Here is a 14724-nt window from a genome sequence, read left to right on the forward strand (position 1 = left end):
TGATATGCCCAGGGTCCTTTCATCAGGGAGGCCAAGTGGAAATGAAGGTCTGAATGAATGGCTCCTCAACCCAGGTAACATCAGAGATTACCAGCGGTCACTTCCTAACCTATACAGGAGGAGAACCAACACGAGGGGAAGCCCAGACTGGAACAAGGGTGCATGCTGTATAATGAAGGCTTCTCTGTTGGGTATGACAGGGTGTTGTATAACTATTTCCTCCCAATGGAAAGCCCCTCTTAGAGGAAGAGAGGAGATCATAATACTCAGAAAGGTAGGGAAAGTAGGAAAGGTGAAGTAGCCTTGCCTTCTACTGTCCCCTTCAGAAAGAAAAGTAGGCAGAGAGATAATCTGTAAGATTCGTGTCTAGAAGGGGCCATCCCGCCAGAGCTCTGGGTTACTCCATATTCTTGTTAAATGAGGGATCTTCAAGAGGCAGTTCTGGTCTACTTGGTGCCAACAGACTTTTGGCACCAGAATTTCAATCTTCCCTCTTAAAACCTGGACCAGACTACATCGTCTCTAAGTAGCTGATAGGAGAGCTGGGTTGGTCAGGGGTAATGCAAATAAATCTGGGGTATCTGATTGAGCGAGACCCCAAAAGCTGATAGGAAAATGTCAGAAGGACACTTGAGGGGACAGGAAACGCTGAACCAAGCTGAGCCTCAAAATAAGTATAATAGAGAGACTAAAATTGAATTATATGAGACAGACAGACAGACCCAGATTTGGACAGACACAAGCACAGGAAAGTCATGTGAAAATGAAGGTTTGGGTCAGGGGCTACTACTTCTACAAGCCAAGAAATATCAAAAGAAGAAAGGGGGGCTGAAAAGACTTTCTCTACTCCAACCTGGATTCCCTTCCTCTTTCGTAAAATGAGAGGTTCACTGTGAGCCTCCAGGGATGGAGTGACTGCAGTTATAATCAGTGATAGATCTCTTACCTGGTCCCTGGGTTCATTCCCCCACACTGTCCCTTTCTACACACACACACGTGCATGCACGCGCACACACACACACACACACACACACACACACACACACACACGTGCACACACATGCAAAGTCATGTAATCTTCATGTCCTACCTCATAACTCCTGGACCCTTGGACCTCTACCCATGTTAACTCAGAGCTCGAAAGCTCCACGGGGCCCTTTAAAGCACAAGGCTAGGGTTTCTGCTATGTCACAGAAGGTTCCTCTGAAAGGCAAAAACTTTAAAATCTTGCTACCTACCCAAGTTAGCCAAGTTTTGGGTTTTTTTTGAGATAGGATCTCACTTGTAGCCCAGGTTTCCCTGGAACTCACTACATAGCCCAGGTTGGCCCAAAGCTCTCAGCTATCCTACTGCCTCAGCTCCCAGGTGCTAGAATTATTGGCATGATCTGCTACATCAGTTTTATTTATGAAAAATATTAAGTCAAGTATTTGCCCCTGAACCTGCTGCCTTCTTATCTAAGTAGTGCATGAGGCTTCCCAATGGTTAGTTTGCAATTAGAAAAAGAAAAACTCTGAAGAAGCAATTGTAAGAGCATGTGAGATTGTCCAGTCGATCGTAGCTGTCTCCACCCAATGTCAAGGTGATTTTCCAGGCTGACAATGCGTGTTGACCAAGAGCTGACCCTCCCATGAACTCAGAGTTGTCACTCCATGGCTTTGAGGATGGCGAGGCTCACTTACCCGGTGGAGGCTGAACCACAGTCAGGTTGACAGTTAAGGACTCGCTGGCCTGCAAGTCCTTCATCTCTGCCACACAAGTCAAGGTCCCGTTGCCCAGTGGTGTGAGATCCAGGACACTCAAGACCCTCAGAGAGTTGCCCGGCTCCAGAAAGGAATAGTAGCTTGAATGACTTACAGGAAGCTCAAGCTCCCAGGAAATATTCGGGAGTGGGGTCCAGCCCACGGCATAGCAAGTCACGTTACAGGGCTCACCCTCAGTGACTATAAGGTTGCTGCTAGGAATGTTCAGAGTCCCCATGACTAAAGAGAAGAGAGAAACAAGCTAAAGAATGATAGTTATCTGATTTTCCCAAGTTTAGCCTCGAATTACATCTCCTGAGACTTTCTTCCCAGGCCCCAGGAAGGCTGTGTCTGTCCCAGGAAACCAAGTTCAGGTTTTATCTCCCATTATCTTTCTTTATGCACCTGCTGGGCTCTTACAAGAACGTGAGGTGGCTCCCAATAACAATGGAGAAATAAAAGCCAAGGGTCACTGGCATTCGATACAGGATTCTCTTAGCCAGTCCCAGAAACAGAGGCAAAGAAGAAAAAAATCTATATTCTTTTCCCAGAGACTCACAAAAAGCAAATCTCTCCCCTTAAGTTTACATTAATCACCTTCATTTTATAATTTGGGGTCATAAACTGTTTTATTTTGTTTTGTTTGGTGTTTTGAGACAAAGTCTCATGTAGCCCAGGCTACCCTCATACATTACTGAGAGTTGGCTTTGAGCTGCAGATCCTCTTGTCTCCACCTCCCAAGGTCAGGGAAGACAGACATGTGCCACCTCACCCAGCAGTAAAGTTTAAAAACTAACTGCCTTGGATATTCCTTTAAAATGTTTCTACTTGTAAATTACATCAAAACCGAACTTATTATTAACTGAATTAACCCAATTAAGTTTCAGAATTCTTGACTTAGATCAATATTTTCTTAAAGAACCCCTGCCCCTGGCAGCATTCACACTGCAAGGAATTCATCTGAAAATGATGTTAACGTGTGCTGACATGACCAAAATAACCTGTAGGTTGGCCCCAGCAAAGACACAGCCTTAGTCACATGCATATGCATTCAAATGTTCAAACTCAAACATGCTACAAGGCACATCCCCCTCCTGCTTGGTATAATGGAAGGAACTCTACTCTCATTCATGGCTCTGCAGCACAACCCCATCCCTGAGATCTGGGGGTCTTAGAGCCCCCCACCTCTGCACTCCCCATCTCTTAAGAGAGTAGTTTGACTAGGATTCATGATCTTTAAACATTTTGGTTTCAATTCCTTTTACAAAGCCACTGAAGACTCCAAAGAACTTCCTTTGTGTTGGCAGTACCTACATAAATCATTCTGAAATATTTACTTAAAACTAACAATCGCATAGCTCACAACGTGTTGATGTAAATGAACACTTTTCCACTAAGCTGTATTTTTTTTAAACTAATAAAAAAATAAATCAAGCAGCAATGTTTATCTATGCGAATCTCTCATGTTCAGCTAGATTTTTCAAGCTGGTTCATTCATCTGCTACAAGGTTGCTTTGTTTGAGGAAAGCAGGGGAAAATTCTGACTTCCCACAGAAGCACCACTGAAAGGGCAGAGTGTGTTCAATGGCCTTTTTAAGTAACCATGGGTATTCTTTGATGCCATGCCAAAGAATGAAAAAAGGAATGTTCCCTTTGGAGGTGAGCTCAGGAGATTACCTTGAAACCTGAAACTACTGTGAAGGCTTTTCTTCTCTCTCTCCTTCTACACCATGGTAGTTGTCTGGATTTTTGCCCACGTGTGTATGTGGTATGTATGGTAGTGCTGCTGGTGGTGGTGGTGGTGTGGGTGGGTGGGTGTGATGTGGTGGGGGGGTGTACATGTGGTGTTTTGTGGTGTGTGTGTGTGGTGTGATGTGTGTGGGGGGTATGGTATGTGTGTGTGTGTGGTGTGTGTGTGGTGTGTGTGTGTGTGTATGTGTGTGTATGTGTGTGGTGTGTGTGGTGTGGTGTGTGTGTGTGTGTGTGTGTGTGTGTGGTATCTGGTGTGGATATCTCGGTCTGTTGTGGTGGTGGTGTGTGGGTGATGTGTGTGTGTGTGTGTAGTGTGGTGTGTGTGTGTGTGTGTGTGTGTGTGTGTGTGTGTGTGTTTCATTATGCTCAGTCATGTGGACAATGCTGACCTATGAAGGAGACCTCTCCAATGTGCAGCACACTGCCCCCCTGTGTACTCAGGAAGCTGGAACTCAACAAGAGTCACTTTGCAAGTCTTAGATCATTATAAGAAGTCACACCCTGGAGTGGAGGAGGACCAGTGTGGGTACACCTACCATACCTCTTCACTCTGAAATGTTACACTTCCTAGATGCTAATTAGAATAAGTAAGATGTCTGTGCAAACCCTAAGCACCCCTGTAAATGAGTGAATGAGAGAAGGGGTTGGCTTAAATCTGAAGGGCTTGGGTTTTACCTGTTCATTATTTTGCCAACTCCTCCTTTGATGGATACAGGATAATGAAGGCCTCCAGATACTCGTGTGTGTGTCTGTGTGTGTCTGTGTCTGTTGCTGTGTGACTGTGTGTTTGTAAGTGTGCATGTATGTGTGTATGTGTATACGAGTGTGTTTGCAAATGTGTATATAAATGGTGTACATACATCTGTGTGCATGTGCTCACATGCACATGGGTGTATGTGTGTGCAAGTGTGTTTGTAAGCGTATGTGCACATGTATGTTGCTGTGTATGGGTTTGTATGTGTAAGTTCTGTGTGGTGTGTGTGTGTGTGTGTGTGTGTGTGAAGTGGTGTGTGTGTGTGTGTGTGTGTGATGTGGTGTGGGGGGTGATGTGGTGAGGGGGGGGTGTGTGGGGGGGTGGGGTGTGTGTGGGGTGTGTGTGTGTGTGTAGCCAGAGGTCAACATTAGGTGTCTTCCTTAATCATTTTCCATCCTATTTCTTGAGACAGAATCTCCCACTGAGCATTGAACTCACCAATTTGATTAGTCTGTCTGTCCAGCAAGCCCCAAGGATCCTGTGTCCAGCAGCAGGGACTACAGCATGCACTACCACACCCAGACTTCCCACGAGGGCTCTTATGCCTGCATAGCAAGCACTTTACCAATGGAGCCAGCCCTCTTCTGGTGATCTATGGGTCGTTAGTACCTAAAATAATATGCTTTTTTCATGAATTTTTTTTAAAAAGTTTATATGGTAATTTCTGTGATCCAGGCCAGGATTTCTATTGACTCCCACCCTATGCTACAACAGCCCTGTGATAAGAGATCCTGAGCCCAAAGTCACTGTGTGCTTTGTTCAAGACCATGCAGTTCTAAGCAACAAAGACAGAACGGGAACTCAGGCATCCAGGTTCCCAGGCCTGTATTTTTTTTTTTTTTTTTTTTTTTTTTTTTTTTCGGAGCTGGGGACCGAACAGGGCCTTGGCTTGCTAGGCAAGCGCCTACCACTGAGCCAAATCCCCAACCCCAGGCCTGTATTTCTAACCACTGCACTGCTCTGAGTGCCCAGCTGGATCTAAAGCAAGCTAAACGTGACCATGCTTTGGAGCCTTCCGTGGTCTCATCGCCTGATCCTCACAGCAAAGGTGTGCACTGAGAGACGAGCCTCATCCCCACATTACAGAGGGGAGGGGAGCCAACGCGGGGATCTCGCTGGTTGACCACTGATAAAGGAAAACCAGAACTCATGCCTTTGATTCTGTCTCCTGAGTTCTTTCCATTATAAATGAATTATTATCAGAGAACCTGATGCAAGCAGGCTAGGCTAAGATTTCATGAAAATCACAACCTAGAAAATGGTTAATTAATTAAACTGCAAAAAAAAAAGATATCCCAAAATAAAGAAGAACCACCAACTTAATTCAATTTCTAAAGTAAAAAAAAAAAAACATTTTAAATGCATATACAAATGATAAACATGCTTTTCTATCAAACATTATTACATTTGATTTGACAAAATCTGGGATTTCCCCGGAGCGAAGAAATAAGTGGATATAAGAAACAATCTTAAGACATAGCATGTTCTCATGAGATTTGCTGTCATAGAAATCAAAATTCTGCAGAGCTGGGGACAGAGTCCCTGGATAGAGACCACAGGGACCTGGGTTAGCATCCACTAGTCACAGCCTCTGTCGATGGCCTATCAATCCACTGTCGAAAAGTGTCAAGAGGTCTTGATTTGTGTGCAGTTACCTAAAGCCTCGTGAAACACATCCTTTTACCTTTATCGTAGTGTGATGCTCTTCTAAAGATCGAGTTACTTTTACAAATGAGAATAAGTTGTGATAGTATAGCCTAGTGGTCTATCCTTCTCACTCAGATACATCTGTAGAACACAAACCTCTGAATATGTTATGGTCACTGGGACAAAAATCAGATCAGAGGATTTCAAAGAGAGGAGATAATTAAAGCACGCTTCCACATCGAAGCATAAGTCGGAAGCACAAAAAAACCCAGAGAAGGGGCTGTGACCACCAACTGTCCAAATCAGAGTCGGGGGAGGGGCTGTGCAACTACATGGAAAAACTCCAGGAGGGCAATTAGACGCCAGAACAGATCAGATGGGGAAGTGAGCAGCCTGTCTCAAAGGGGAGAAGGGAGGAAAGGAAAGGGCTAAACAAGGAGTCGAACCGGAAAGGAGGGAGGGAGGAAAGGAGGGAGAGAGGAAGGACAGAAGAAAGGAAGGGAAGTAAGGAGGGAGGGAGACATAAACAAAGCCAGCATTAGCTCAGAATACTCAGAATAATGGAATCTAGACTATGTGAGAGAGAAGGATGCAGGGATGGAGAACCTCCCTGGGTGAGAGCCATACAGTGACCTGCAGCCAACCATCAGCACCTCATGATCTCCCAGAATGCACTGCGGGGCTAAACTTCCTTGTCCACAAATGGCGAGAGAAGGAACCCAGTTGGTAGCACGGGAACGAATCACACACGCAAAGCAGTCATGAGTTGGGAATTACAATAAGCACTACCAAACCTAAAGGTGGGCCCCAAGTATCACTGCACAGCTGTGAGCCCCGGAAGGCCCTTGCAGCCCTCCAGCTGACTCACCTTGCACCGAGAGAAAGGCGGATCCGAACACATTGCTGTTCTGCAGGCTACATTGCACGGGCCCCGAGTCGTTGAGCTGTACATTGTGGATGATCATCTCAGAGATGAAGCTGTCAGTACTGTTGTAGCTGGCAGAGGTGAAGCGGTTGTTGGTGATGATGGGTTCCTGGGACGTGAGACTCAGCTCCACGATACCGTTGAGAGCCCACATGATAAGCTTCCAGCCGTGAGTCATAGTGCAGTTGAAGCGAGCCTCTGAGCCCTTTAGGGCTGTTACATTCCGAGGACCTTCTATGATCTGATAACTGGATCCGGAAACTAGAAGACAATCAGTTTTTCTGGGCAGTAAATGAATTAGCAGACATAACTCAACGATGTCATTTAACCCTCTGCTAGCTATCATGCTCTGAGTGACCGTCTGAAAGGCTCAGCCCCTCTGCCTTATTGCTCCTAACGCCAGGGACTTCTGGTAGACATGTGGCCAATGCAAGCCTCCTCCCTCTTTCCTCTAGTTGTGCAGCACCAACTTGAACACCATTCTCTAGAAGCTCACCGAAGAAACAGAGTAGAGTTTTTGAGGATAAACTCTGTCACGGATCCTAATATGAAATCATTCTAGATGTAGGGTGGACCTCAAGTTCAATCCCAGACATCTTTATAAGACAAAGGCAGAGGGGTCTGAGATACAGAAATGCCAAGAAAAGAGCTCTGTGTGGAGACAGAGTCTGAGACTGAAGTGTTACACCCACACATAAAGCAAGAAATGCTGGGTTGGGGATTTAGCTCAGTGGTAGAGCGCTTGCCTAGCAAGCACAAGGCCCTAGGTTAGGGTCCCCAGCTCCTTAAAAAAAAAAAAAAAAAAAAAAAGAAATGCCAAGCATTGCTACAACCAGCAAACTGAGGTAAAGAACTAGACTCTCCTTCTTGGCCTCCAAAGGCAACCAGACCTGTTCACAGGACACGAAGGACTTACAGCCACATCAGTAGAACTGGGGCACAATTCAGGTCTTGCCACCTGAATACAGACTCTTTCCCAACTCTTGTCACTTAGAAGACCCACTGAAACAACATATGCCCTGGTTTCTTCTGGATCCAGTTATCAGCTCTTAGAAGGCCCTCAGAATGTAACAATTCTAAAGAGTCCAGAGGCTCACTTCAATTGCACTGTGACTCACTACCTGACTGACTAACCCATCAGTCAGGATACTCTTGTTTACCCTTTAGTGTTTATATGACTCCTATGGGTCAATACGCTAGCCCTCTGTGTATTCTGGGGAGCACCAAATAGCACCAGCTCTCCTTTTCTCACCAGGAAGGACAAATGTGAGGTGGTCCTTGAAGGAAACTTAGTTGAGCCATGAACATCCCAGGGCAAGAACCAGACACTGACCTACAGCCAAACATTAGTACCTCATGATCCCCCAGAATGCACTGCAGGGCAGTTTCCTTGTCTACAATAGGTTATACACACACCAGGACCAGCAGAGAGAGGGGTGCTGGGAAGACAAAGTCAGGAGACCCAACTGACTTATAAGAAGCAGAGCTAGAAAAAGGCCCCTCAACTAATTCAGTGGTTGAGTGCACACCACCCAGGGAATGACAGAAAGAAGAATGAAAACGGGTTCCTAACACCCATCGCAGTGTGGATCTTCTCTGTAGCCACTGGGCCAAGTCTCATTGATCCATAGCTATCTTGATCTTCAGCTAAAAAAAAAAAAAAAAAAAAAAAAAAGGTCTCAAGAAAGAAAGGAAAACAAACAAAACTAGAAATGACTCTGTCTTTGCTTTCTATGGCCCTGATAAAAACACCGACTAAAGCAACTTGGAGAGGGAAGGGTTTATTTGAACTTACATATCCCAGGTCATAGTTTATTAAAGGAAGCCAGGGCAGGAACCTGGAGGCAAGGACTGGTGGAGCGGCCATAGAAGGACACTTGACTGGCTTGTCACCATGGCTTGCTCATCCAGCTTTGTTATACCAAGTAGGACCACCTGTTCAGAGGCTGAGCTAACTGCAGCAAACTGGGTCTTCTCATGTTAATCATTAATCAAGAAAATGCCCTACAGACTTGCCCATGGGCCAATCGATTGGAGGCATATTCTCAGTTGCGATTCCCTCCTCCAAGATGACTCTAGCCAGTGTCGAGTGAACAAAAACTAATCAGGTCAGATGCCAAGGAAACTACAGGCACTATCTCAACTCGAGCCACGAACCCAGAGTCACCCTGAGGAAAACAGACTCACTTACACGCCACAGGAGAGAGGAAATTCCAGCTTCTATACACACTGCCCTCAGTATAGAATCAGTGCCAACTACAGAGAGCCTGCAAGGCTGGAGTAATGGGGTGGGTGAGAGCCACAGAGCCTGTATGGAGCGTAGTGTGAGTGTGTCCACCTCATTTCACTCCAAAGACAATCTTCACAGATGTCACAACAGTGAGTTGTTGTTGTTGTTGTTGTTGTTGTTGTTGTTGTTGTCCTCGATGCCTGTTTGCCCAACTAGACTCTAAGCTCTGGTGCTTGTGCCTCAACTACGTGGTCCATAATGGTTTCAGTAAATGAGAAAATAAAAGAGGTAACCAAGATCTACGTAAGCCACGATACGATGGGCAATGTAGGGAGGAGAAAGGGGGGGAAGAGAGAAGATGACAAAGGAAGGGTGCGAGGAGGGGAGGGAGAGTCTTGGAAGGGCCCTGTGGGTATGTGGACACTTGCTTGGGCTACAGAGCTAAGTCGACAGATGAAGAGACTCAGGTAGCCGTAAGACTTTCCTAGATGAAACATGGAAGGGGTCCAGTGCCCATTATAAATTCTCTCTGGGGACTGTAAAACCAGTCCATAATACTTAGCCCTCCTGATGCAGCCATCTTAAACCTCAAACCAGATCCATCTTGACTCAAGCCAGTACTTAAGGCTCGATATCCATAAATACATACATACATACATAAATAAATAAATAAATAAATAAATATTTCTGATTATATATTTTTCTGATATATAGTCAGAAAGTCATGGTATACTATATATAATATATATATATATTATATATATATATGAAATCTATATTTCTTATTTGGCATCCAAAGCTGAGAGCACAGACTTCAGGGATTTTTGAGACCTCCAGAGTCAGCTCAGCCCATCCTACTTGGATCCAGGGTTGTCCACCCCAGCTGATGCCCTGAAGGACTCCTGGTGACAAGGCTCTGCTGAGGCTCAGAGAATATATATAATATATATTATATATTATAAATATATATAATTTTTTCTGAAAAACTAAGCCCAGAGTTGATCCAATTCTCTCCAGTCTTTGGAAGACTTCTGTCACCTCCAAGTGTCCCTAAAGCATGGTTAAGGTGGCCTGTTAGGCTCCACCTCGGTCTCTAAACTGTTCCAGGCCTGGTTTTCCTCTCCACTCTATGGGAAATGTCCAGTGGATCCCTCCAGGATGTGTCTCACTGTCTGCTGTTAGAAGGCTCCTCATACCTTTGCCTCTGCAATCCTCACCCAGGAGCGCCTTGGCTTCACAGGTAAATATACCCAGAGGTGGAATTTCACCAACCTGCCCACCTGACACCGCTGTCTCCTACGGAGTTTCACTCTGTTTTACTTCAGTTAACACTGTCCCAGCCATGCCTTTAAAGCCCAGTGTCCACTGATCCAGAATGGAGCACACAAGCTCCTGAAGCACAAACAAGCATGGCCGCCCATGCGGCTTGTAGAACGGTGGGCCTTTGGGGAGGAGAGAGACAGACGGAGCTATTCTCTGGGTTGTCTTGTCTCCAGGTTGATCACAAGGACGATTCAGCTTGTGATAAGTTGTCCAGGGTACCTTGACCTGCAAATGTCTGTGCATCAGGTCTGACCTTCCGTTACAGCGTTACAGCATACCTTCCTGTTGTCATCACAGGAGACACAGAGAATGAGAATCCAGAGGCAGTGAACAAGGAGTCAGGACCTAACTAATCCCAAGCTGAGTGCACAGGCTCCAGGGATTTGAGACCTCCAGAGTCAGCTCAGCCCATCCTGCTTGGAACCGCAGGAGTCCACCCCAGCTGATGCAACTCCCTGACGGACTCTTGGTGATAAGCTATGGTGAGGCTCAAAGAGTTGCCAAACTCTTAGGGAGAAATCACAAGAGTCAAGAAGGCTTCCAGACAGAGGAGACACCTGAGCCACCTTTTCTTGAGAGATACAGAAATTGAAGGAAGGAAGCAAGTGGGGAAGATACCTCAAAACTTGAAACAATTCACATGACAACCTCAGGGACCTAGAGAAAACCCTAAGGGAATCAGGTGGAGGTCAGAGGCAGAAGGTCCCTAAGGGCAGAGTTACAATGGCAGGAATGGGAGCTCCTGAGGAGGTGGCCATGAAACAGAGATGCAGGGAAGTACCTGAGAATGATTGCCTATAGAGGGTACCTGAAGAGGAGCACCTACAGGGAGTGCCTGAGGAGGAGCATCTATAAAGAGTGCCTGAGGAAGACCACCTGGAGGGAGTGCCTGAGGAGGACCACCTGGAGGGAGTGCCTGAGGAGGACCACCTGGAGGAAGTGACTGAGGAAGACCACCTGGAGGAGGTGACTGAGGAGGACCACCTGGAGGGAGTGCCTGAGGAGGACCACCTGGAGGAAGGAGGACCACCTGGAGGGAGTGCCTGAGGAGGAGCACCTGGAGGGAGTGCCTGAGGAGGACCACCTGGAGGGAGTGCCTGAGGAGGACCACCTGGAGGGAGTGCCTGAGGAGGAGCACCTGGAGGGAGTGCCTGAGGAGGATCACCTGGAGGAGCACCTGGAGGGAGTGCCTGAGGAGGAGCACCTGGAGGGAGTGCCTGAGGAGGATCACCTGGAGGGAGTGCCTGAGGAGGAGCACCTGGAGGGAGTGCCTGAGGAGGACCACCTGGAGGGAGTGCCTGAGGAGGATCACCTGGAGGGAGTGCCTGAGGAGGATCACCTGGAGGGAGTGCCTGAGGAGGACCACCTGAAGGGAGTGCCTGAGGAGGATTACTGGAGGGAATGCCTGAGGAGGACCACCTGAAGGGAGTGCCTGAGGAGGATTACTGGAGGGAATGCCTGAGGAGGACCACATGGAGGAAGTACCTGAGGAGGACCACCTGGAGGAAGTGCCTGAGGAGGCCCACCTTTAGCCTGTCCTGCTGCACCATCTGCTCATCCTGTCTCCTACCTTGCTTTTGAAGTTTGTAAACAGCCTACCCACCTACTATACTTACCTGTCAGCTGAGCCAGGATGACCAGCACAGCCAGGACATCTCTCCAGCTGCCCTCCATCTCAGCATGATCTTCCTTACCTACAAGAAGGGAGCAGGTGATGTTTAGAACCAAGAGGATCTACGCTGCAGCTCAGACACTCTGGATACTTCTGGGGCAGTGCGTCCTAGGCAGAGCAGTGCTCTCTCAGAGTTTGCATTTTGGGTCCCATCACAGAAACACTGGGTGGAAAACTGTGCATGATGCTGTGTTTATGTAGACCTCCAGGAACTCTGGGCCAGCTCACCTCAGACAATCCCTGAAGGATATAGCCTGACCTTGAGCCTAGTGGTGCTCAAGCCTAGGACTCACCTTTATACCTACACTTATTCCCAGGTACCCCAGTTCAGGAGAAGGAAAGAGAGTGGGTCTTCACCCTTCGTCTCTCTGATGCCTTCCAAACCTTTCCATGCACCTTGAACACTAACTATCCACATCCCTACTTGAGGGTACTGTCCCACTGTGGGCCTGAAGCACTCAACGGAACTGGGGAGTGCACCCCCGTGGGGTCTCCTGGCAGTCAAGATGCAGCTGAAGTTGCACCCTTCTGAGACTGAACCCTGAGCCCAGATCCAGTCTCGCAAAGTGGCAGATAAATCATTTGCTAATTTTCAAGCTCAATTAACACAGGTTTGCAAGAAAATTGCTCCATCAGTCACCTGGAATGCCTGGGTCGGCTGGAAAGGGGAGGAAATTGAGCTGCCCAGTTGTGAAAGTTGCACTCAATTTGTTATTGGTTTTGTTTTGGTTATTTTGTTTCAGTTTTAAAAAAAAAAATAATAAGATCTTTGTAGCCCAGGCTAGACCCAAGGACACCATGGGTCAGGGCAGTTCCTCATCCTGCCCACGTCTCCCAAGTACTGAGATTACAGGCATGTGCTACTACTATTCCCAGCCTGAATGATGCCTATTTTACTAACAGCCACTCACCATTACCGAAACTACAGTGAGGGACGGGCAAAGGTCACAAGGGCACAGGTCATGAGGAAACACCTCAAGCACGGATAGATGATCTGGAACAGCTACAGCATTAAGGGCACATTCTTTAACTCAGGAAGAAATCCCCTCGGGAGCTTTCTGCCTGACACCTTCACATCACTCTGTCTCAGAGACCAGCTATCCCAGCAGTCCCACAGTTGTCCCAGGCCTGATGCAGAATCCAGGAGCCAGCAGTGTGAGCACTGCGACAGAAAGTGATATATGTGGATACAGCTTTTGAGAGTGTGAGGAGCGATTGACAATGTCAAAAGGGGGGGACAGTTACAGTGTAGCCAAAAGTCACACATGTGACTTTAATAGGAACCTAGGTCAGAAATCCTTAGGTAACAATACCTCTGTAGGGGGTTGATCCAAAGTTGAGACTCGACTTCTCACTGATTTTGCTGAGGAAAGCTTTGAATAACCTACTTTTAGTTGAGAAACTGCCATCTTTCCAAAAATATAAGTCTTATTAAGTTTTGCTAACCTCCTACCCACTCCTCACTGGCCTGACAAGAGGGGGGCGAAAAACACGCTCAGAAAACCTGACATGTCTCCCCAGTAGCTTGACAGAGAGACCATGAATTTGCTGTCTCATAACTCACTCCTCCTTTCTGAGTTGCTGAAAATACTTTGTACGGAAACTTCCAAAGGGTCAGAGCAGGGACCAGTAGGCTTGGCTGGAGTACCTCTGAGCCGGGGTCTTCCTTCAATCCCAGCACTTCTGCTACACCTTGGAATCCGCGCACCTGCCTTCAGAACTGTTTCCTCGCCACCATGGTGCCCGTCTTCACTGGGGTCTTCTCCCTCACTAGAATCCTGACTCCTCACTGACCAGGACCTGCCTCCTCACTCGGACAGGCCTTCTCTTGTAATCTGCCCTCTCAGAATCTCCAGTGGCAACGGAACACCCTGGTGCCCGTGAAGCTTCTCCTCAGGGGAGAGGGCATTTACAAGTTTGTCTAAGAAATGAGGAGACGGCTTTCCTAGCTTCCGGACCCTGAGACCCTCCTCTGAATCCCGGTAGAGCCCTAGCGTATCTCCAGAACAGCTCTGTACAAGAGGGACACTCACTGACGAATTACTGGGACTATTTTGAACCCTGAGAGCACCCTTCCTGTTTAATTTTTAACCCAGTGGAAGCTGAAAGGCAAACACTGTATTTTTGTAGGGAGCCCCACCAATGGCCTACCAAGCACCCTAAGAGGCCCAAGGAGAAACCCGCCGAACGAACACCCCTTACAGGGGAGCCTCACACTGGCGTTGCCTCCCTTACCTCAGGCAGGTAAATCTCTGTATCTCATTCACACGGGGCTTCCTGGCTTCTGGCTGCTCTCTATAGAAACACAGGAACACTTCTGACAGGACACTCCCCACCCGGTAACAGGAAGTCCCTTGCCAAGTGGCCCTATCCAGTCAGTGCCCAGGCTATAAACCTGGAGGAACAGACAGGTGTAAGCGCCCCTAGCTGCAGCAACTTTCCTTCTTAACCATTAGCCAGGCCAAATACAGGAAGTCCAGGCCAGGCTAAGAAACAGAGGCGGGGCCTCCACTCTTCCTCCTCGGAGCTTTTTCCAGTCCTTTGGGGTCAAGTTTGCCCATATCCTGGTTCAATCGTCCTTCGCATGAGTCTGAGAGGCTCAGTCAGCCCCAAAGACTGTGCCAAAATACCTTGGCCTGGCCATCCACCTGCCTCTAGCCTCTAGTCCTGGTGAAACCG

At 47.4% G+C, this 14724-nt stretch overlaps 1 protein-coding gene across 1 annotated transcript in view; it reads right to left on the reverse strand.

Annotated features, from left to right (window-relative positions):
- The window catches only part of Igsf5 (immunoglobulin superfamily member 5), a 37886-nt gene extending 23434 nt beyond the window's left edge, over window positions 1-14452 (reverse strand). Inside the window, exons 1-4 of the mRNA XM_032900363.1 lie at window positions 14281-14452; window positions 11990-12067; window positions 6764-7081; window positions 1683-1982 (exon numbers count right to left, since the gene is read on the reverse strand). Coding sequence (XP_032756254.1) covers window positions 1683-1982; window positions 6764-7081; window positions 11990-12047 — 676 coding nt within the window. The 5' untranslated portion in view covers window positions 12048-12067; window positions 14281-14452. The remainder of the gene's footprint in view (window positions 1-1682; window positions 1983-6763; window positions 7082-11989; window positions 12068-14280) is intronic.
- Window positions 14453-14724: the final 272 nt, after the last annotated feature.

The sequence above is a fragment of the Rattus rattus genome, chromosome 4 (assembly GCF_011064425.1).
Source record: "Rattus rattus isolate New Zealand chromosome 4, Rrattus_CSIRO_v1, whole genome shotgun sequence".
Classification (NCBI taxonomy): domain Eukaryota; kingdom Metazoa; phylum Chordata; class Mammalia; order Rodentia; family Muridae; genus Rattus; species Rattus rattus.